This window comes from Larimichthys crocea, chromosome III, assembly GCF_000972845.2.
Source record: "Larimichthys crocea isolate SSNF chromosome III, L_crocea_2.0, whole genome shotgun sequence".
Lineage (NCBI taxonomy): Eukaryota > Metazoa > Chordata > Actinopteri > Sciaenidae > Larimichthys > Larimichthys crocea.
In genome coordinates, this window is record NC_040013.1 from 42,573,144 (window position 1) to 42,597,537 (window position 24,394).

The following is a 24,394-nucleotide window of genomic DNA, read 5'->3' on the forward strand; positions in this document are numbered from 1 at the left end:
AAAATTCAAACCAGTTTTTTAAACATTGTTTTTAGCTAAATGTGTCAAAATGTTGCTGTTATTTTCAGAGCGAGACGCTTTACAAACGGCACCCCATAGGTTGCGATCATGAACGTACAGTAAGAGCTGTGCTGTGTCTCAATTCATCTGCCAAAACAAAATATAAAACTACCAGAAAAAATATATAAAACAAATAAAACTATTTGAATGTAACATCTTCAGTTCCAGCAGCTTTCTCATACACCATTTTCACCATGCCAGTGGTCCCTCTTCTTCCACTACGTAGCCAAAGTGCAACCATTGAGGGTGAGAAGTGTCTAACATTCTACACTCAGCTTTATGACCGTTATGGGTGCACACTGTATAACTGACAATATGTAGTACTCAAAATAGTACATCTAAGTCTGGAAGGATGCAAATTGAGAAACACCACTAGATATAGCGTTGCTGCTCAGCACTTCCAATTTTGTCCATTGGTTACCCAAACATTTTCTGCATAGACCTCCATGATAAAAGAGAGACCTGTGTAGAAGTGTTACACAAAAGCGATTTAAAAAAATTGTGACCTAATGTAAAGGCTGTGGGCCAAGCGAGACCTCAAGAGAAATTACGTAGGAATTCATAAGAAATGAAACACAACCATGTTCAACTGAATACACTCAATAGTTTAGCTGCTACTGCAGCTTAATTTGGTCTTGTATGACCCATAGCTTATGGCTTATATTAGGTTAAACCTTGGACGGACCTCTGTATTGTGCAACCATTAGGCTCTATTTTACCATTTAGCATTATCCTGGAATTGTAATTTGTGGCCACAGTTGTTATAAAATGTAAAATGTACATAGGTGCACTTTGAAGATACACTGAGTATTTTTGGCCACTTGGGGGCAGTAGAACAAGATAATAAAAAACAATGTTGGACCTATGATAAGTTATACAGTTATACATTCAGCAGTAACTGTGTGCTATTTTGTATCTTTGTAAATACAGATACATTTGTCCAAGACAAAGTTCCATTGGGACATTAAAATCTTATCTTATATTACACAGAGCAACATTATGATCGATTTGGAGTTGTGTTTCTGTATCAGCTTGTTTGCTCAAAAACAGCTGCCTGCTGGAGCTGCAAATATGAAGACAGCAAGAAATGAAAGAGATTCTGTTTGACAGATGATACAAGATGCAATGAAAAGTGCACTGCTCAATTATGTCTTTTAACTATGTTCCTCCTCTGGTCTCCATGTGGTCATTATATGTACTTTGCTTTTCTTTTTTTTAACAAGCTTAAGTCTACACCAAAAGCTGCAGGCTTTCACATTCAGATGATTCAAATGATTAATTGGTTTTCCCAGTGTGTTGAGCAGCCCGGCCTGCAGCGCATTTTATTGACAGGCACAGAACAATAATGGCAGGTGGCCAAACCTGATTCATCCGTGACACTCAGATCACAGCTAAATAATCCAGGTCAGACTCCCAACCTGAACCTGAGAGGAAATCTGAGAGGCTGGCAAATGATCTGAGGACATATTTTGAATGAGCAAACATGTTTACTCTAAAGGTATTTAGCTGACTCTGTAAATCATGCCTCTACAGGGCTTCAGTAAGTTGCTTAAGGCCACTTTGGCAGAACATATGTTTAGTTTGGAAGAAAATAAAATAAAATCAGGGCAGTATTAATATTAAATACCATCAAGTAGGCAATGTTGTAAGATCACATCATCAGACAAAAGGACAGGTACATGCCAGTGATGTGTCGTTCGCGAACGAGCCGGCTCTAAGAGCCGATTCTTTAGAGTGAACTACAAGAACCGACTCCCGTCAGGAAGAGCCAAACTTTAGCTGCTCCTGCTCAGAATTCATGCAGGCAGGTTATTTTGATGGACACACCATGGAGCCAATTGCAAGCACAGACAGACTAGGATCATACCATTATGTGAAAGAAGGACAGGGCCTGTGAGTGTAGTGGTAGAGGAGTAAAGAAATGAGAGAGAAGAAAAAGAAGCATCATCTGGCTACATTTCAATGATTTTGGAGACTGCAAGTGAATTTGTAAAAATGAAAATATCCATCAGAGCAGAGACAACAACAAACCTGCACACTTAATGAAAAATTGCTTAATAGCACACAAATCATTCATAATTGCTAAATTAGGCTAATACAGAAGGCTAAATACTAAATGAAGAGCCATTAGAGAGCCAGCTCTTCGAAGGGAGCTGAGGCAAAAAAGATGAATCTTTGAAAAGCGCTGAACTTCCCATCACTAGTACATGCTGTCTTTATTTTCATGTCAGTTTTAGCATGTGTTTTAACAAACCAGCACTTACGAATCATAGTTCTGCTAGAAATATATTTTTCACTCTATTATTGCTTTAAATCTTTTTGCATTGTGTGGAGTTAAAGTTGGGGTTGTGGTTGTGTGGAGTTGTACAACAGTTTTTCTGTGTGGATTCTCTCTGGGTACTCCAGCTTCCTCCCATAGTCCAACATAGCCCCAATCAACCCCCCACCCCCACCCCCAGGCTCTAGCCCCATCATGACCCTGACGAGGATAAGTGGTTACAGATAATGGATGGGTGGATCTGTGCATTGTTATGTGTGTCTGTAATTCACTAGCACTAATCTTATTTGGGCACATGATGGAGCCAAATCTTTGTTCAAATCCAACAGCAGCAGAAAATATTATCTGCTGGGTTCAAGTATTTATTTCTTCTTCATGTAAAGTTTTTGTTTTTTTACCTTTAAGAAAGTTCTGTGAATGATGTTTAGGTGAAACTTAAACTTTAATAATTTTAATTTCCTTCCCATATTTTTTACTTTTCATCTCTGTTATAGGGAGACAGAACGTGTGTTATGTCAGTAAGTTTGTTTAAGATAAGATAAGATAGACTTCAATAATCCCACGTGCTTTTATTTGCTAGTTTTGTTTTTATATGTGTAATTATATCTGTATGCGTCACTGTGTTACATTACAGCACAGACTCAGCTGCTTTCTGTTTGTTTTGTTCTGTGACCATTTATACTAAGATTTTACCTCTGCTGATTTTACTTTTTTCTGCATGAAGTGCTCATTGCAGTATTGCTCTTAACTTTTTGATACATGACTTAAGTTGTCTCAATTGAAACTAGAATCATTTTTGCCGTTTGTTTATTCAATTTATTTATTTGATAGTGCAGTTAAAAAAAGAGAAAAACTAAAAAAAGAAAAAAAGAGAAAAACTGTAAAAACTGTCATGCTCTGTTCTTGCAGATCATAGTGGATCCAAAAACACATACTGTATTTATGGTCATTGAACACGATATGCTTTGTTTCTGGTTCTTGTTGTAGGTCCTAAGGCCACACTTAAAGTAGCCCTTAGTACCCCCAAACCTCAACATCTCCTCCATGCTCATTATTTGCTTTCTTGAGCCGTGTTCACTGTGTAGTTTATGTTCTGTTAACTGATTAACCCCCTAACCCAAATAGCAAACAAATGTGGGTGTAAGATGTGGCCATCTTTAACAAAGGGTAGGTTTAATAAAAATGTTCCATATGTCAACCTTTTGTGCAATGTGTTTTGTACTAAAGGCTGAACAAGAGGGCCTACAGTAAGACATTTGCATTTTAAGTTATTTACCTCTTGGAGTGATAGTCAGTGGTAGAAAGCTTTAAAAAGGTAGTAAGCAAACCCATGAGCCGTTGTCTTACACATACTGTTCCTACAGTTTTCACCTGCATACCCACGACATTTAACAAACACACAGAATCAGTAGATACTTTTAAACATTCTTTTATTAACTCTCTTTTAAACACTAATTTATAAACCGGTTCTCTATTCCATTTTAACAGTCAAAATACAAATGAATGAACACAGGGAGAGGGGAAAAAAAAGAAACACAGTATGTACAAAATAAACTACAACAGCACTCAGTGTTGAGGGAGGAGCAGTCAAGGCGAAGCACACATCAGTCAAACATTTAACTTCATACTCTGAGCTAGGACCTTGAAAAATAAGTGTCTCATACAAACTAGTATATAAAAAAATAATAATAGTTAAGCCAATATCTGAGGACTACTTAAACATGTTATGTACCTAGTACAAAATTAAATAACAATAAAATAATAGTAAATATTGGCATGAGGACATAATGTGACTACACAAGTAGATTTATAAATAAAACAAACAGAGGAAAGTTTACTTTAATAATATGAAAAATAAAAACATAAAAAGGATATCATTTAGCACATGTAGGGTTTGAACAGAAATCCTCAGTTCACATTATTCAACCACACAAAACCCATTCACGTTTCAAACTGAACCACCAGGGGGCAGCACAACCACACTCATTTTCTATATTGGAGCAGGAACAAAAGGGGAAAGTATGAATAGCAGCCCAGAGCCTGGCTTATCTTTTTAGCAGCAGAGGGCTATTTTAACACTGATTATCAGGAACAACAGGAAACAAACTATCATCACACCTTCCATTTAAGCTCACTGCTGAAGGCATAAGTATTCCTCAAATGAAGTGCTCATCTAACCCCAATTCCGACATCAGAGAGATGTGAGGGGGGACGGCAATTCAGATGCTGTTCAACCAAATGAAAAACACTTGACTGAACTTTACCTTAATTCATCCAAAGCACACTGAGGCTTTGAGTGTGTCAAAGATAAATGACTAGTCGCTTCCTGCTGAAGAAAATCACAACATTTTATACAAAAAAACAAAACAAAACTATTACATCTTTAAATTGCAACCAGTGCATTTTTTTTCCTTACACATCACAATGAACAAAACCATCAGCAACATGAAGTGAGTGTTACTCACTCCTACTAAAAAGTAAAGACACGAAACAAAACTACAAATAATGGCTAGCTTAATGATAAACAGTGTTGCGGGAAAGGCTTGAGTTCTCCGTACAAAGTTTGCTGGCTTATGGAACCAGCAAAAGTAGCGTTTTTGTTGAGTTAGCCAACCAGCAGCTAACGTTGTAGCTTCAGTGGAAAAAAAAAAAAAAACCTTTGAGGAATATTGCGGGGAACAAACAACCCCAATGACTCAATTAATGCTCACAGAAGGTGAAGGCAAAATGCATAAGACAAGAAAAAGCACCCTGGCTTTTACTTCGAGGGTTTGTAGCATTTCTTTTTTTTTTCTTCTTCTTTTTTTTTTTTACAAAAAGACTACAAAGTCATACAAAGATGAAAAAAACAGCTGTCTCGAAATATACAGCACAAAGAGCAGGGGGTTAAGGAAAAGCAGAGCTTAATAGAAATCTAAAGCTGGGGGGGAACACAAAAGACCCTCGCCAGCCAAAGTAGAGATTGTCGTTTCCCTTCCAACATGGGGATACTTTGTTCGGACAACAGCGGCGGTTGCAGGGCACGGCCCGCTTGTCAGGTTTTTCATCGTTCTGGTTTCTTCAGTATTGAAGTTTAGACCCTGCTTAGCAGAGTGGATCTGTGGAGACAAGGCAGAAACAACCATCAACATTAAGATAATCCTCTGAATTAGTCTTTTTTTATTTATTCAAGATGATTTCACACTATGAAAAATGTTACAGGAACATTCAAATTTTTCAATATGACTTATGACTAATGTTAGTTTTGCTTAAATCGGTTTGGGTTTGAAACTTGTTGTTTTTACAGTGTACCCAATAATACACAGAGTCTGAGTCGCGGCAACAGTTTGTATTCAGCGGATTTCTAAGGGTGATGTATGTGTAGAGAGACAGTCTGCAGAGCTGAGCAGCATGTTCTGCTGACGCAGCTCGGCTAGAATAAAGTGACAGATCGTGTCGCAGTGGAGGCGAAGCTCGTGGGGGATGCAGAGAGGGTTGGCAGGAAATCAGAAAACGTGACACCACACACCAGTGTGGATTCACCGTGGCTGGGTTTAACTTAACCCTTACAGGACTCCGGGTCTGAGAAAACCTGCTCTCACCTCTGACCCTGCCAGCAGATCTGATTTACACATGTATATGTGGGTGGCTGGGTGTGTGGGGGGTCAGTTTTTGGCAACCCCCAAACATAACCATCAGCTTTGAATCATGTGTTCACTGTCCATAAATACTGTTTAACTGTCTGTCTCCTTGAAAAGATTTATCTCAATCTTTTAATAAAATGTGTACAAAATCATATTGTAAGCAAAACCGTGGTTTGGAACCGTTTACAGGCAGTTTTGTACTCGATTTAATATTGACATAGGTTGAATGATTTTCCTTACTCCTTTTTAAATATATACATTTTTAAGCTGCATCCATTTATATATTTTTTGACAACTGGAGAAAGGAGGTGTGTACAACAAGCTGACATGGGAGTATCTTGTTAGGGCTAACAGAGACAACTATTGTGTTTTTATCTAACCGATAAAAGAAATTGCTCTGCTTTGGTCTCCACCAGCTAGTGAGCATAATAAGACTGGATCTTTGATCGATTTTTACATTATTAAACAAGTATCAGTAGACGGGTACTTTGTCTTTGTTCAGCAATGACACTACTGAGTTTTCTTCCGAATAAATTCACTGATGTAAAAGTACAGCTGTAATTTAATCGATAGAAAAATGAGCTGTGAGAATATTAAATATGCTTTTATACTATTAAGTAAAAAACCTTTGATGGAAACGATGTACTGGATGTCCCGTTTTGTCATGGCAAGGAAACCAAATGTCCTCAAACTCAGTTTGTGTCAATTAAACGTGAGCATGTGATGCTGAAGCAAGAGGAAATATCCCTCTGTCAGCTCTCTGGGGCTTCCTTCAATGAGTTAGAGCCTACTGAACAAAGACTACTTTCTCTCATCCATCTTCTCGCATACACACACACACACACACACACACACACACACATGTCCGAAGTGCTGTGTGATAACGGGGTACAATGTGTGTGTGTGTGAAGATGTAATTGTGTGAAAATGACTGATGTCCTTTGGGTGCTCTATGCAAGCGATGGTGTGACAAAGAAGAATGATGAGCACCTCTGTGTGTGTGAGTGTGCTTTAATGTATTTATTGAATAGCGTGCAGGTCAGCATCAGTGTGTGACCTACATCCCTCTCGGTCTGTCTGGTCAGTGGGGAGGATGGAGGGGACGTTGGGTGACAGTCGTGATTGAAAGACTCCAGACCCCTGAGGGTGAGTCTGTGTTTGTGTGACGAGGGAAGAGTGAGTGTGGGGGGGTGTGGGTCATACACACCTCAGAGACTTCCATCTGTCTTTTTCCATGTTGTTCTCAGGACCTTCGCTCTCATATGATGCCAGATACAATGCTGCAATGAGAAAATCAAAGAATCATTAGCTTTTCTAAAATGATTTTCTTTTTAAACCTGAAAAAAACAACAACTGCTCTGATCATGCAGAATTTACTTTAGTTCTCCTAAAAGTGTGTTAAATCTTCTACTCTTAGAAGAGTCGTCTACTGTTGCTTTCTGTAGTTCGCCTCTAAAGATCAACCTGCTTCCCCTTGTGATTCTGTTTATATCCAATTGGTTGACAGGAGGATGTTCACCCCTGTCACATATGGCTGATAGTATTGGTTATACAAGAGCTCATTGGTCATTTCAGTCTGTGCACTTCAGTGTCAGGAGGATTTCACAGACCTCCCTGTCTCTCTCTCACTGATAAGATAGTGATAAGAGCCCGAGCCAGTGACATACAACTTTGATGTGGATTAAAGGAGACTATCAGCGCTGTTCGAACATGAGAGCGATAACAAAGTGTGTGTGGATTTGAGGTTTAGTAGGAAAATAAAGTCTGCTGTCTGATAATATGTTATCACAGATAATGAACCACAGGTCATTATGATTTTGCAGTTACACAATTTCTTTAGTTAGTAGGTTAGTAAAAAGGTTATTTAATAATGAGTCTATGTTGCTTTTATTGTAAATAAAATCACATGGTTCAGGTTACTGTGAATGATGTCTGACTGTGAATGTCTATTAAGGTACTATCAATCTGAACATCTAACTCAGCCAAAAAGTGAATAAACATATTTTCCAAAATATTCAATCACGTAAGACTTCTGCACTGTGGTTTAGCACATCTTCTATCATTCATTCACTGATAAACGTACCATCTTCAGTGAATGCTGGAGCAGTCAGCAGGTACTGCAGAATCTTGCGATCCTTCTCAAACGGACACTCCACTTTCTTCCAGGACATGAACTCACTCACTTGTTTGGCGAGTTCCCAGAATTTCTGAAATGAAACCAAAAACAGATGATGCATGTTAATATTCTGAAGGAATCAATATATTTAAGGGTCTACACTACACCGTGTATGCAAAGTTGACTTGACTAATACAACTTTACTCCATGCTCCAAATATTACTGTCACACTACCTTTGAGCAAATTTGCATTATAACCCTGTAGGGCTCCACTGAAGCTGCCCAGTGACCTAACATAACACTGCAGCCATCGTAGCGGTTCTGAAGTGTTAATGTGTTGAAATGTGAATGTATTAACGTCACAACTGGGAAGGACAGAAAAAGCACTCCTTAAAATAGTGTCTGATTCAGTGTAGCTGTGACCAAAGACCAGTGGAAATACGTCTTGAGTCACTGGTCAGTGTGTTTTCCATGGAAACACAGCTGAACTTTGCACACAAAAGTTTGACTTCTTTATTCTTAAACACTCTTTAGGGAAGTGGACCTAAATAGCACCAAATCTGTCGCCATGTGAAGTAATGCTTTCTGACAGTCAGCTGGGTGACAGAAAAAAAACAAAAAACAAAACAGAGAAGCTGGTGTAATCTGTTGCTGGGAATTTTAAGCTTACCTCAAAGTTGATGTGGCCATTCTGCAGCCTGTTGGCACATCCCTCGTTGAGGAAGTAGATGTCTTTTATGAGCAGGCTGAAGAAAGGGATGACAATCTGCAAGAGAACCAAAAGAGAAAGGGATTTCATTTCACTGAGAAGATGTGAAGGGGGATTCCACATGACTCAGGTGTGTGTGGTCTGTATAAACATTGATTCAAAGGGAAAGGATTACAGAAGACAAAGAGAATCTCTTAATGTTCATTTCCTGGGAAAAACAGACCCGCTTCTGTTCTGATCATAAACACATTTTCATTAAAAGAAAGCCACTAACTTGATGTTCTTACAGGCCTGTATTAGCATGATAATTCAACTTTTAATAGCCTAAAAAAATTAGCCAGGATCAATTTCTCTAACCAAAAATGGAGAAGCGAGACTGGAGTTTCCACAGAAGAAGAATTCCCCCTTAAAGTCCCGTAAAAAATTCATCACCAACCTCATACAATGATTCAGGTCACTGCATGTCTGGGCACTAACAGATATAGATGTTGATGGAGCGCGAGGTTGGGAAGGGGCATCAGATTAAAAAAACGTTTTACACTGGTAAAAATAAATTAAATAAACACCACTTTTCTCCGTGTGTCCAGAGTATGTTGTATTCTGGCACAGTGACATATCAAATAAAAAAAAAAAAAAACTCTTTTGTGACAGTCGCAACATTTCCCCACCAAAGATAATTAATTATTAAACATGGTGGTGAAGCCTTTAAAAAGAACAAATATCAGAAAGAAAGCAGCAGACTGTGCACAATTAACGGTATGTTTCATTCTGTGTATTATCTAGCCATAGTCATTCTGACATGTCAGAGGATGCACTCGAGTAAACCACACACATCCGTTCCTCATTAGTTCTTTCCACAATATGGTCGTTTGCCAAGCCAGTGAATCCTGATCTGATGTGTTTTTCTTTAACCCTGTTCTTGGCTGACTCAAATTTTAAGCTTGCTTATATGAAAACACCTCCCCAACCACCCTTCAACATAATTTGGATAACAACTAGTAAACCCAAAGTCTACTCTCAGGGGCGTGTTGGGTAGGATGTTTACAACGACATGTTTTTTTTTTGCACGATCTGAAGACTGTTATGCATGGAGGCACCCACGTCTGTACACATGTACTGCTTTTAGAGGAAACGTTCCAAATAGGAGCTGTGAGGAAGTCGTTTTCACAGCTGGACATATCTAGGATGTTGAGGGTCTGGAGCCAGAGGGGCACCATGTCTCCTAAAATTAGATCTACAAAGAGGATGTGTAAAAGCTGTTGATATCTATTCAGTGCCATGTCCATGTGTTTCTAGATTTGATGGTTATCATCAAAGGATGTTTTAAACACCTACTGAAATATGAATACTTTTTCTCCCTGCAGTCACTAACCCTAACTTGCAGACTACATGAAGATGAAGTAAAAACAAGATAACAATAATCAATAATAGAAATATTCAAGAGCTGCAGCCCATAAATCTCCCTTTACTTTTGTTCTCAAACACTTGTGCTGCCTTTTGTACTGCTAGATTATAATCATTGTATTGCCTGTTGTCTGATGGCATAGTCCAAGTGTGAACTCCTTCTGGAATCTTTAATTCACCGTCCAAGTTTTAATTGAAACAAGCAACAGAAGCACGTCATGTGATGTAACTGGGTGTAAACTGAAACTTTTTCTACATTCTTTGTAAAATGGCTTTCCAGCATGTGATACGTCAAGTCTGCCTCAGATCAGCTATTTGGCATTTTGTTATATCAAGCAAACAAATCAGTGCAGCAACAACTGTTGGATAATTTCAGTCTCTATGCCCCTCACAGCAAAGAAAAAAACTACAGTAAAACAGCATTGAAATGAAGCGTGAATGTTGGCCCTGCTGAACCTCTGACAAAGTCAACAGCACTGTGGGTGCCTAGAGGAGATCACAAACAACCCCCACCCCTCCCAATAAGGAGAGGTCACAAAGGCAAGAACATACCAGACTTCTTGAGAACTTTCCGTTTCATGACCCCCAACCTCTTGTCCGAGTATGTTTGCATTTCTTAGCTCCAAAAGAACATCCCTCACAAACCTCAGGGAGCCAGACACATATTGACGGTACAGTGTGTCTCCATGAAAAAACACACATTATTCAACATGTGATGAGACTAACCACTAATGTCTGGCAGCCCACACTCTCTGTGCTGGTTCAGATTCTGCCTGGGCGGGCAACTCAAGGAGCAGCAAAGAACACTATGTGATCTGGCAGGCGATTGTGTTTTCTTTCCCCACCCTCACTGAGGAGAACACAACATGTTTGATGAGGAGGAATATCTTGACCCACTTACAACTCGACCTCTGTGTGCTCATCTGGGTGACGCTGTTATGCAACCACCGTCCCGCTACACTGGAAACTAGTTGCTGATGCTGTAAACACAATAGTTTCCAGGCGATAACAAGGAACAATGAGTGACAGCGTGACGGTTTGTTTTTGTTTGGCCTTAGGAGGCAGTGCGATAGCCATCTCAACTTTTTACATAACTGTAAATCAGCTCAAACAGTCTGCCGCAACATGCGTCAGCAACGCTTTGTTCAGGGCGGTCCAGTGGTTCAGAGCACTGAGTGGTCACTTTTGGTTCCTCTGCAGCTGTCAAGTAGTCTTTAGCAAGACACCAAAGTGGCTCTAGATGTTAGTTTCAGCCAAATGTATGAAATGTAAACCAAAGTCTGGAGCACAGATGTTCACACTTTTTGGGGTTTATATAAATGATGGCTACTGAATGAAGAACTGAAGAAATATTTGTCGACTTGCCCTGACTAGACTCAGACTTTATCCGAGTTGCCTGTGGTATTTTCTTAGAATTTCAAACTTTATTTAACAAGCTGCCAGCTTTTTAATTTAAGTTCTGATCAGCACAGTGCATTCAGACAGGAGCTGGACTACAAGTGAAACCCACTGAGTTACTTCTATGAACATACACTACTCAATGTGCTCAGCTCAACCATACACCAGTATTGTATTGTACAGTGTCTATCCAAAGGGCTCACCTTCTCTCTGCTGCTGTTGGCGGTGATCGATCTCTGTGTGGCTCCTCTCAGCGCTGTTCTATAGTTGTAGAAGTTGCTGGAAGGATCCATCTGATGCTATGGAGAGAAAATATAGTCAATTTGAGCACCTCTGATCAAAACTCCACAAAGAGACAAAGATAAGAGGACAGCAAGCTGTCAGTTTAGTATGTTTAACTGTATTTAAAGTGCAAGTTCCTGTTGCGATGCTCTGGCTTAGATGACATTGGTTTGCGAATAAATGAAATCCAAGAGGGACGTTCTGACAGTCTCTACAAACAGTGTCTACAAACCCACGGTTAGTTATTATTTGCTTATTTTTATATTCTTTTGTTTAAGGATTTGGTTTCTGTTTTATGCAAGGAGCACATTAACTTCACACAGCCATCACAGCAAATTGTGACTCTGGTACAGAAAGTTCAGAATTCACCTCAAATAATGCTCACAGGGACAAAACAGGAAAGTAAAAGAAAATCATGAAAAGAGCAAAGAGGTGTGGAGGTGTGTGATTGACAGAGAGAGCAACATAAGAGAAGGAGATGAACTCCGCTGAGACATGAAGGGAACCTAAAGAACTGAGTCTCTTTCAGATCCCAAAGAGTGTGCCAGCCTGGCTTGTCTCCACCTCAGATCTCCTCTTTCAAAGGGCCAACTGACTTGTTGGTCTCAGAGAGCTCAGAGAGAGTCCTCCCTATAGTATGGGGTTTCCTCAGGTAGTATAGGGAGGGGAGGGGGCTATGTGTAATGTTTTAACCCATTTATACATCAACATCTGGGACTTTCTGTCTGCTGGACTCACTTTCCCTCCACCTGCTGTCATGCTTGGATTTGTCACTTCAATATGTTGGGTGTTAGATTTGTTGTTTGTTTGTTGCCTTTTCTGAGGTTTAAAAAAAGCACGTTTTGTGTTTTATGTTAGAGATTTAGATCCAAACCTTTGGGGATTAATATATCTGAAAATGACCAATTGAGAACAAAATGAAAGTTGAAATTTCTTTCTTCCTATTTACCTAATTTTTATTTATGTATGAATACAGTAGATGGCAGTGGTAGGAAAACCTATGTTATGCTTTTTTTTTTACAGTATTTTGTGATTATTTTGGAGGGGGTAATCATATAAAACTGGGAGAAAGTAAAATAAAATGCTTCAGTCCAATCTAATCATTTGATTAATAATTGCAGAAGTAGGAGAAACACATAGATTCCAATGGTGTTTATCCATATATGTGAGGTCTGTGTGAATCTTTGCTCCCCAACTGAACTCTTTTGGTTTATCCATGTTTTTCATTACCCATAACCCAAGAATTCAACAAAAAAAGAAGCTCCCCCACACAACCACAGCACAATTCGGTCTTTGGTGTTAAACAGAGCTGCTAGTATGTGTGTGCACAGAGGAAAAGTCAACACTTAAAACTGAAGAGAAGACAAGACAGAAAACTGCAAATCTGTGTTGTTCCCCTGGGAGAGGAATTAGAGTTTAACAACTGCATGTGACTCCAAATTTCAATCTACTCAGGCAAACTTACTTCCAAGATGTCAAACTTGGCCGTTTTGACTTTACTCCATGTCTTCTTGAGCCGAGACACGGGACTCATGTTCATCCCAGCTGCAAGACGGCAAAAAAAAAGATGACAATGAGAGAGATATCACACATCCAAGAAAACACCCTAACGTGATCGCATTAACACATGGCATTTTCCCATTCATCCAGACAGACGCACATCCTCCCCCTCCACCCTTCCTCTCACGACAGTCATCCTTTAACACCCCCCCCTCTACCTCCCCCTTCCTTTCTTTCTTTCTCTCTTTCTTTCTGCTGTTGTCTCTTCTGATGCAGCGAGGCAAAAGGCTACAGGAACAATGGAGTTAACACACGCCTCGTTTCCCCTCCCAGAGCCCTGCTTCCCATATGGTAATCTTGTGTGTGTGCATGTGTGTGTGTGTGTGTGTGTGTGTGTGTGCCTGGTGCAGGTTCAGGCAACAAGGGTCACTATCACAGCAGCACGACAACACAAAACAATCCAGGAGTAAACAAAAGAACTCCACAGACAGGCAGAAATATAAAACTCTAAACCAACTGAACCTCATTTTCTTCCTGAACTCACTACACTTCCCAGGAGACACTTTGAGTTTAACATGACACTCCAGCACTACAGGGCCAAAATGAATGAAAGTCGGACCAAAGGGCATGTGACAGTGTGTGTCAGAACGTGTCTCGCATAGGAAACAGCTCCATCTACTCACAAAGACAACCAGTGTGTCTGTGTGTGTATGTAAGGACAGGTGTTGGCTGTGGTAGTTGCCCCGCTGGGACACACACTCCCCTTTTATGAGGACATTAATATATGGTTGATGTCTTCTCCTTTTCAGGACTGACACTGTCACAGGCACAAAAAGAGAAACACTGGCTGTGTGTGAACTTTTATCTTGAAAAATGGTTAGTTCACCCAAATTACACACACCCACAACAATGTTTTCTCAATTGATTTTATTACTTCTTGAATGCATCTAGTTTTGTTTATATTTGCCTATGTTTTGAGGTGTGCCTCTACACTTAGAGGCCTTTACTAATCCAGGACATTGCAAAAGCAACATTTCACCGATGTCTTGCTACAGGGCTGTCACATGCTTGGTACCGGCTGTTGTGACACAGACCTGAATGAAGTAATGATCTTTTTGATTTTCTAATGAGTTCGTTCTTTTCTTGGGTCCCTGTTGGATCAGATCTTACTTTTGATATGGAAAGACCAATATCTCACTACCAAGAAACATAAACCCAAATTCTGTCTGCTAAACAGCCAAAGGTGAATAAGAAAATTAGCTTTTTGTAATTAGGGTGAACTAACCCTTTAATAACATCAGTAGCACGCTGTCTAACCCTGTAGGTTCCCTGGAGACGAGGCTGGTGAAGAAGGGATTTGCCTGTGGCGTTCTCCCTCTCTCCGTCTCTCTCAAGGGAGAACGACAGAACAGCTGGCACTCCAATATCCTCTCACTCTGCTCTACCCCCTCATCATCCCATCCTACCTCTCTGCCTCCCCCTCCTCCCTCGTGCACTCATACTCTCTCTGGTCAGTGCTGACCATCTGCCTGGATGGTTTGTTCTCTGTCCGCCCCAATCCCTCCCTCCACTCCCTCCCAGGCCTATGAGGATGACCAGATGCCCTCCTCTAAAAAATGGGTCTCTAAACTGTCTGACATGCTTTAGGGCTTTATTATTTCTTATTTTTTGGGAACACATCTACACATATTCACACCTGGAAGCTGCTCAGTATAATCAGAGTCTAAGCTGCTGCCCTCTGAGTAGGTTCACTGGAGCAGTTTGGGTTTAAGTGGCTTGCTCAAGGGTGACAGTGAAATGGGGCAAGGCAACCATTCCCACAGGTTATCCAACTGAACTCTAAATTTTGGAACTGGATTTGGCTCTGCACATGAGAGTCCAACTCAAGTATTTCTTTTTGTCATCATCAAGATATTTTGTCATTTGGCCACTTGACCATCATCAGGAAAAATGTTCTCTGCCAGCAGCAGCCTCAATAGACAAAAATATAATGTTCTTACGTTCTAATGTTTTACGGCAGCTAGTTGATTCAAAGCTGTAAACTATAACCCCATTTTTGATAACAACTTTATACTAGTTCTCTAAAGGCAGCTAAAAATGCATTCTGGGAAATAGAGAGATGTAGAGAGAACAGGTTTAGAAAATGGAGGTTACGTCAAGGCACTTTATCACAAAATAACTCTCAGGTCCACTTATTTGTAAGAGTTAAAGAATTAGAACTCCTGCTCCGTTCCCCCTGCTGCCGAGTCTCCCTGATGCCATTAGACTGAAGTAAATTACACAAGTTGGAAATGAACTGGGACAAAGTCATGAGAGGTTACATCGCTGCACGAAATTCTCACTGAGCAACAAATCACATTAACAGCGCAGATTTGATTTACTAATGACCAAAATAAAGAGCTGTATAGGAACGCAGATCGGAGGGAACAAGTGCAGACTAGACATTTTAGAAGATTTTTTTATCGACTACTTTTCCCCAAAGAAGTTCTGGAAAAAATTCAGATGTTCACATGTTATCTCAGAATGAAGAAAAGAACACCAACTCACATATGATGGCCATGAGGGAGTTAAAGTTGCCAATGTTGAAGCATTCGCGCGCCACGTCGATGAAGAACTCAATGACTCGAGCTCGGTGCTTCTTCTTCACGGGCTGTTAACAAAATGAAGAACATAAACAAATATGCAAAACATTCGTTGTTTCCAGCTTCTCCAATGTGAGATTGTGCCCTTTTTCTCCGTTGAATTGAATATCTTTGAGTGTCAAAAATGAGCTTTTTTTTATTGATTTTATTGAACTCTGAACCCCTGATGGCATTTTTATTTTTTTTTTTTATTTTTGCCATTTTTAAAACAGTAATTATCGATAGCTTATTAAGTGTTAATGTTTGAAAGGGAAATTCATATTCATTACTCACCATGCAGATTTCTGTAGCCACCAAATAACTGAGTCTGTTGAACCATTCAACATATGCTTCCAGGTTGCTGGCCTTCTTGTGATCACTGAAGCAACTCTGCAACAACAACAAACTTTCGATTTGCATTTAAGCTAGTTGCAAAGCAAAAGAATAAATACATGAAATTCGTGCTGAACTGAAAAAATTAAGCTGATATTTGCTTTTTTTGCCTCAATCTCCTTCAGCATCATTGAGCATAAAAAAGAAACTCTTGGCTAAGAGGACCTGTGAGTCACGCTCAACTTCACTCTGCTTCTATAAGCACAATGGTGGCCAATATTATTCACTTTATGCATGGTGGTCCTTTGTGTGGATTTCTCTTGATCTAATTCCACACATTCCTTTGGCCTTACGCTACTCACCCCCATGTAGTATTTCCCGCCAGTGGATACGTCGCATTTTAACATGCAAACACACACTCACACACACACCAACACACAGAGTTTTTCTCGTCTTTTCAAAGTGGCTTCGTGGGGGTATGAGGCAGGGTAGCCTGAAGCACAAAGGCAGCCTTAACCCCCCCATCACCTTGCTTCCAAAAAAGGGCTGTTGCCTAGCAGCCAGACCGCTAGACAAGAGAACCCACCACCAGACACACACACACACACTTACGAACTTACACACACACATACTTCTTTCCCAAAACAAACCCTTGGCAGCAGTGGTTGCTAGGTGATGAGGTGCATGCATGCTCATCCCATCCAGACACTGGGATGATTTGAGGAAATTGTCGGTGAAGTGTGTCTAGTGTGTGTTTCTGTGTGTGTGTCTCCTGTGTGTGTATGTTTGTGTGAGGGGAAGATATTTGGTTTGCTGCTACAGTCTAGAAATCGCTTGCCCTCACTTTGACCTGTGCAGCGGCCAGTCTCTGTGTTGTGTAAACTTCACATCCGTCTGGAAGACAAAACTAGGTCGTCTCACTCCTAATCCAAGTCAGACAAATCACGTCTGCACTTTCAGCCAAAAAAAAAAAAAAGATTGCATAACCACTGTATACTTCTCTTATCTGATAATTTATTCGTTCAACAGGAATGCAGACGTTACCTTATCGTTGTCCAGTGGGTCTTTCTGGACAAAGGCCTGGACAAATTCTTCTGGTCCGATGTAACTCAATCTCTCCTGAGAAGGAAGCAAAAAAATCAATCAATCTTTAGTTTGATGAATGTTGATCAATGTTCTGCACCTTCATAATCATCAAATCAGTTTCCACCAGCCTTCTTTCCAATTTCTCTCTACTCCAACTCATCCAAACATGAAAACATTTTCAGAATGTTTGCACTCTTTACTTTATAAAGAAAATCTTGATCAACCTCTAGTTTTATTTCCTCAATGACAAACAAACATGTAACGAATATAAATGTGTGGTTAAACACCACCATTTCAAATCAATGTCAAGGAGGTTTACAGCTATCACCACACTGACTTCTAATCCATCATATATGTCAGAACTGCATTCTTACATGTTCTCCCTCTCCAGCATCGATTTGGTGTAATTCTCTTTGGCTCATGTGCCGATATAAGGCGAGTCTTTGGCGGGATTTATGATTGCTCTTTGGAACATAACATTTACATCTTAATTTGACATGTCACAACAAAATGATTGATACGATGTAATAACATGTAAAAATTAGCCCTCTTGGCCAAGTATGGCTCAATTACAGGTTTTTGGTACATCGATCTGCATTGACCTTGACAAAACAGGAATAAAAACATATCTAAATATATAAAGAACGTCTGGATTGCTCTCACCAGTTCTATGTGTGTGAGCTGTTGGGCGACAGTGAATGGATCGTTGCAGATGGACAGCATGTCTCTCTGGATAGCCGCCTGGGGCTTTGCCTTGAGAGCAGTCAACCGCTCGGCCGCAGTGGCGTTGATCTTAACCAGAGCCTCCTCGTACTGGCTGAGCACCGTCAACCTCCTGATCAGGCCCTGGCTCATCTGGCCAACCGCCTTCCTGTAAACCTGATGGATGGATGGATGGATGGATGGATGGATGGATGGATGGATGGGAGAAGACAGAGCAAGAGGTGAAGTTAGAACTCAGTTAAGTCAGTTTGCTATATCTATCTATCTATCTATCTATCTATCTATCTATCTATCTATATACAGAGATAACAAGAACATGAGTGCTGAGGTGATATTCAGTAGCATTCGTGCAGCCACATTGTTTAGCTCAGCTGTAGGCATTTTAGGTTAAACCGCTCCACTGTGGCAGAGAGTGATAATGACCTTGACAGAATTTACAACACACATGTTGACTACATGTCAGCAGAACTGACTGCAAACTGATGCCAGCTCTCACCAGTAAATATTTAGCATAAAAAGCATCCATTTGGTGGGAGGGTCACTGACAATGTTACGCAAGCCTCTTCCTGCTGGGCTCATTGAGGCCTCTCGGTTAAGAAGGGGAAGAGAAGGGAGACTCCCTGGCCTCAGAGGTTGAGAGGTCGAACCTTCCTCTGGACTCAAAACATGCCATGGTTAGATAACTGTTCCACAGACACAGTTTAGCACAGAAGTTGCGTAAGAGGCTCTATAGAGGGAAGGAGAACATGTGTGTTTGATTTTGTGTATGTGAACGAGACTGTGTTATTGTCTGGACATATAGGATACTGTTCATGGCCTCTTTCCATACCACCGGTATGAACTACCGAAAAAAAAAAAATTTGGGGTGCCGAGGCCCCTTTTCTCATGACCACATCCCTCCTCCCAGAACTTACTGCCAATTCAACCTCAAGAATCTGGGTTCTACAAACAAGACTCCAGTTCAACAGGGTGGGAAGATAATGAATGTAGAGGTCTGGTGCCTAGACAGCAATCAAATGTCAGGAGTCGTTGGGGCGCTAAGGAAAAATGAACACACTCTCATCACTCTACTGCAAACAGCCAGGGCGGGACCTCTTCTGAAATTCATTTCTTCAGGTGGACTAATGGATCTGTCTGTTGGTGATGTGGCTGTGATAGTTGAGATGGCACATGTACAGACACATTCATGTCAGCCATATCGCAATTCTGGCAAGGGGTGATTGGAAGAGCACAGGACAGAGAAGAAAAATGATGTTGTATCAAAATAAAATGAGGATTCAATGGGAGTTTAGATGGACTGGAGATCAGAGAGGAGACTTCTTTTTAAATTATCTCTGCTCCTGCAGATTGGCAAAGCTGGGACCAGAGAATTTCCACTTGAAAAGTGACTTAAATGATCAACAGAGCATCAAGATGTTTGTTGATTTATCTCATCGTACTTGATTCATGTTAAAACATGAATTCCATTTTTTGATTGATTATTATTTATAATGTTTATCTCATTCATCAAGCAAAAAAGGCCAAATATTCTCAGGTTCCAGCAGAGGAGTTGCTGCTTTTCTTGGTTTTATATCATTGTTAATTGATTACCTTTGCTTCTTGGGACTGTTGGTACAACTAGGATTGCAACAGTATGACATATTCATGTTAATAAATAATAATATTGAATTATAATTTTACAAAATACAGTAATATGGCCATAGATACGCAAATGTACAGCAAATGTATGATAACCATCAACTTTTAGTACGGTATACAATGATACCGGTATACCGCTGCAACCCCAGTCATTTGAAGGCATCACACTGGTCTTCCAGAATGTGTGACCTCTTACTATTAGGGAGATCAATCAATCCAAAAAACATGGAGATATTAATAATAATCATTAGTTACAGCACTACATGAAATACCTTCATTCAGACACTATAATATCAATATAAACACCGTATACACTCAGCTAATGCTTGACCACGGTCCTGCACAGTCAGACAACAGTAGGACACGCCACCAGTGAAAATCGGTCCAGTTGCCACTTCAAAGACAGCCATCTGCTGTAGCTTCTGTCACCACTACAAACAGAGGACAGGCCAGGGTCGGATAAATATAGTCACAGATTTTGGAGACAACAGCATGCCTGACATTTCTAAGCAGAAGGAGTTGCATTTGCTCATCAAAATTATTGGCGTTACGTATGAGGGGACCTTGCAGGGGCACACTGTTCCCTACGCTACGCCACCCTGGCAGTGATCCTGAGGTGGCAGACGGCTGCTCAGTACAAGTCACCACGACTGAGCGCATGGTTGGTGCATGCCATCATATCACTAGAGGTCCTGTTTTTCTTGGCTGAGCAATGTTACCTCCTGCAGAGCACCACCTGACCCACACAAAAGGCTTGTTTGGACTGTTTTTAGCAAATTAGCCAAGCAGCACCAATGAATAGATGGTAAAAGGTGCATTTTGTATAATTATTTTATCTACAAGCACATTCATGTTGTCACGATAGAGCAGAAATACCTTCCAGCCAACTAACTAAAGGTGCATTAGCATTTAGTATTAACAAGTCCAGGTCAATTCTTGAGTCATTCTAGACTATTCCAAGCCAAGTCTTTGTAAGCAAACTGAAAATCTTGCACCTCGATTGCAAGTCTTTCAGGTCTCTGAATGTTGAGGTTTTAGAGAGTCAACTGTCAAAATGGTCAATCCACAGTTGGGGCCAGTTGTTCTTCCATTGTTGAGCTAAAGACATTTTTGCGTCCTTGTGAGCAGCAGTTGTATTTTATCATTTCCTTCTCTAAGCAATCAAAAACCAGAAGAAAGTGTTTAAAGTTTAATTTGACTGCTGTTTATAGATTGAACTTCACAGAACAAATTAAAACATACAGTGTTTTGGCACCTGTCGTAAAAGAGTACTGTGCATGCACCATTTGGATTGAAAACAGAAATGTTTGTCCAAAAGTCTCATTTATATCAAGTGTACCAGACATCCAAAGTAGATATATAACGTGGTATCTGTAAAATCAACCCAACTTATCATAATAAAAGCAAAAAGAACTTAGTTCAAAATAAAAACTGCACATTTTGAGGGAATGCAAGAACTCTGCAACACCAGATGAGGTCGGATCAAGATCACAGTGCTTGTTTTCTTCTCAGCTGCTGCTTCCCTATATATCCAACCACATCCATAATGACAGTCTTACTACAGAGATCAAGGTCCTGGAATGTTTTGAGTGTGGTCTGGACACAGTTTTGACCAGATGTTCGGAACATCTATTCTGAACCAAAACCCTTTCCCAGAGTACTGTGGTCGACGCTCAAAAGAACCAGTATCTAACTCTGCACTCAAGATCTGCTCATGGTTAGACATTTGTGTTTTGTTTTATAAACAGAATTTGGTAAATCTGTGAGAAACATGAAGGAAAATTAGTTCAGATAAAATCCCTGCTGGTGTCATTGAACTGCTTCCTTCAACAGCTGGACTTTGCACTACCCAAAGCGAGGAATTATGTTTTCTTATCACGGGTTATCATCTACAGATACATGAATAAACAATATCACTTAAATTTTACTTCCTCATTTGCTTGTGGCAACTTATAGACCCGAGGCCCCAAAGCTTCCCTAACAACCATTCATTTGAAAAACTTTGTCACGCTGGGCCAATCATGAGAACACGTGCCCGTGGCTTACATGGTATCACAGCACATCTTCAGGGTGTTCAAGTATTGTTAAAGGTTGCTTTGTCAACACACTGTATCTAGGCTTTATCTAGTCAGTGAAAGAGTTGTTTTATGCCATGTGCCTAAAATGCTTAACATGGGGTCAATCCAAAGGCAGCATCATGCTCAGTAAGGTTTCCCACACAACTGGACAGCATTTTGGATAAGAACATTTAAAAAATGTTACATTTATTACACTATCTACCTTTTAGACCTCTAACCTCCTGGTGGAGGAAGGGGTGGAACCGCCTGTCATGGTTTGAATCAATTTGTCCACATATAGGCATGGGTCACTCCAAATCAATGCATTTTTCTGATTGATCACCACTGGTGGCACTAAGACACCATGTCCCAATTTCCCCACCTGTAACTGAAATGTCTACCCATGTATGTTCCTCATTTGTGGCGTGAAACACAGGTCTTCAATAGAAATGATGGCTAAAATTTAAAAATGTACAGTATTACCTAATAGTGCAGACATTGATAAGTTTGAAAGCCACAGGCATTTTTCAATTAGTTGGATGTACTTAAATGTTAAACGTACTGAGCATGATAATCACCTGAAGGAAAAGTACCAGGGAATCTTGTACAAAATGGCTTTCGCCTGCCTTGAGGCAAGAATCGATTTTAACCATCAAAAATATCTTTTCCAACTGCAGCCAATCTACTGTGAAATCAAAACATGTTTGTGTGACCATCAAAAGACACAGACATTATCTATTGCTGGTCAGTTAAGATGCGTTTTGTGTCCTGGTGTTGCATAAGGAGGGCAGATATTTGGAGCTGTACATGTGTCATGTGAGAACCGTGATTGATTCCTAGATTTAATGAGGATCAATATGCATGCTTGTACTATTGACGAGTCATGTGAAACCTGCATTAAATAGACTGGGGATGGGTAGGGTTTTGTTTTTCTTGTTTTCAGCTGTGAAGGAGGGGTGTCTTCTATGAGGACAGCTGGATGTTTGTGTCCTCCATCACTGTCTGGACAACAAACCCCTGCTGTCTTGTCATTAACACCACCAACTCCCCAAAATATAGAGACACTTAACTCGGACACCTAACTCATTCCCAAGCGCAGCACATGAAAACGTATGGGAATCCATCAGGACATGAACTGAAAGAACCCCTATTAATTTTAACTAACCCAATTATTTGTCAGGACCAAAGTGGGAACGTTACCACTGTTGACATAGAGGGAAGAGAACATTTGATATGTAGCCACTCTGACCCAATTTAGGCAGGAAAAGATGGGAAACTCCTCCAAGGACCACTGTATTTAGACAAAATTCCACAGATGATAGTTTGGGTATTATGTTTTTCTTCTTTACTTTTTCTTATTTTGACAGGGTAGTGTTTTTTGGGATTAAACTCTCTTTTAAGACAGACCTGGCCAGAAAGGTAGGAAAATACTTTTCTGTATCTTAACAGTCAAAGGTCTGCATGCCACAAAGGTAACAGAGTGTACAGGCCAAAAGCAGTTGTACGCCACAAAAAACCTTTATCCAAACATGGCGGTGGAGGCTAATGACGTGCTAAGCCAATGACACAAAGTTCTGCAGCAGTGGAACAATTCAAATGCTGCCTAGGAAGGAGCGTCACAGAGATGACAAAAAATCCACCTAGCCCATGAACAATGGAGCTTTTCTCTCAATGCAGCCAGCTTCAAAAACTGCTTTGTTGCCAGAGATACCCTCTTCACTGCTATCAGCAAAAATCTGTCTGTGCCTGTGGCTTTGCTGCATGTGCATCTGTCTACACAACAGCACTATGCTGCTTGCAATAACACCTGAACTAAACATATTATCAAATCAGCAGACAAGCTTTTGGTGCCTTACTAATTTAGTATGATTTTCTTTTTGTTGTTGCGTGTTTATGACGAAGAAATCGCAGAAAGAGCAGGGACTGACCTCATCTCCACTGGCTAGCCGGTGGGTCAGCTCCTTCAAGCTCCTCATCATCCTCTCGTCCCTGAAGTCGTATGGGAAGGTTTCTGTCCACTCTGTCAACAGTTGGAGGATCTTGGGAGCAATTTTTCTTATTCTCATCTGAAAATGCAGGATAAACACATAAGTACACCAGGGAGAATCAAATCTATGATGTGTAAGGCTCCAGATTTAGTAATAGGTTTCTAACTAAAAGCACTGTTGCAACACAATATTCCCTGAACAAGAAATTTGATACAGCTCAGAGATGTTTTTTTGTTTTGCATACCTTGTCAGCTTGAGGATCGCTGAGTCGCTGTTGCTCCATGCACAGGTGACACACCTTTGACATGAGTTCATACGGGTGGATGAAGAGGCGAGAGCTGAGCAGGAAGGTGAAGATGTACGTCCTCTGTGGAGCGAAAAGACGTGAAAAGTTTACTACAAAAGCAAAGCCATGATGACAAATCGATGCTTTAAATAGCATGAAATCATAACTCACTAACGAGAATAATGTACAAAAAAGAAAGGAGCTGCACAGCAGAAAGAAAAAAATGAAAGCAACTAAAAAACTTAAATTGGTCTCAATTTGAGACCCTGGTTAAGTTTTTAAGTTGCTCTGG

The 24,394-nt window shown here is 40.3% G+C and overlaps 1 protein-coding gene across 2 annotated transcripts in view; it reads right to left on the minus strand.

The window, feature by feature from the left end:
• Positions 1–3,751: 3,751 nt before the first annotated feature.
• Positions 3,752–24,394, minus strand: part of rasgef1ba (RasGEF domain family, member 1Ba) — a 102,511-nt gene continuing 81,868 nt past the window's right edge. For both annotated transcript variants that reach the window (XM_027277406.1, XM_019272429.2), the window contains 12 exons: positions 24,061–24,183; positions 23,757–23,894; positions 18,074–18,289; positions 17,369–17,443; positions 16,286–16,381; positions 15,918–16,020; positions 13,336–13,415; positions 11,792–11,887; positions 8,748–8,843; positions 8,045–8,168; positions 7,169–7,241; positions 3,752–5,436 (listed from right to left, as the gene is read on the minus strand). In XM_027277406.1, the coding sequence (XP_027133207.1) occupies positions 5,412–5,436; positions 7,169–7,241; positions 8,045–8,168; positions 8,748–8,843; positions 11,792–11,887; positions 13,336–13,415; positions 15,918–16,020; positions 16,286–16,381; positions 17,369–17,443; positions 18,074–18,289; positions 23,757–23,894; positions 24,061–24,183 (1,245 nt within the window). In that variant the 3' untranslated portion in view covers positions 3,752–5,411. The remainder of the gene's footprint in view (positions 5,437–7,168; positions 7,242–8,044; positions 8,169–8,747; positions 8,844–11,791; positions 11,888–13,335; positions 13,416–15,917; positions 16,021–16,285; positions 16,382–17,368; positions 17,444–18,073; positions 18,290–23,756; positions 23,895–24,060; positions 24,184–24,394) is intronic.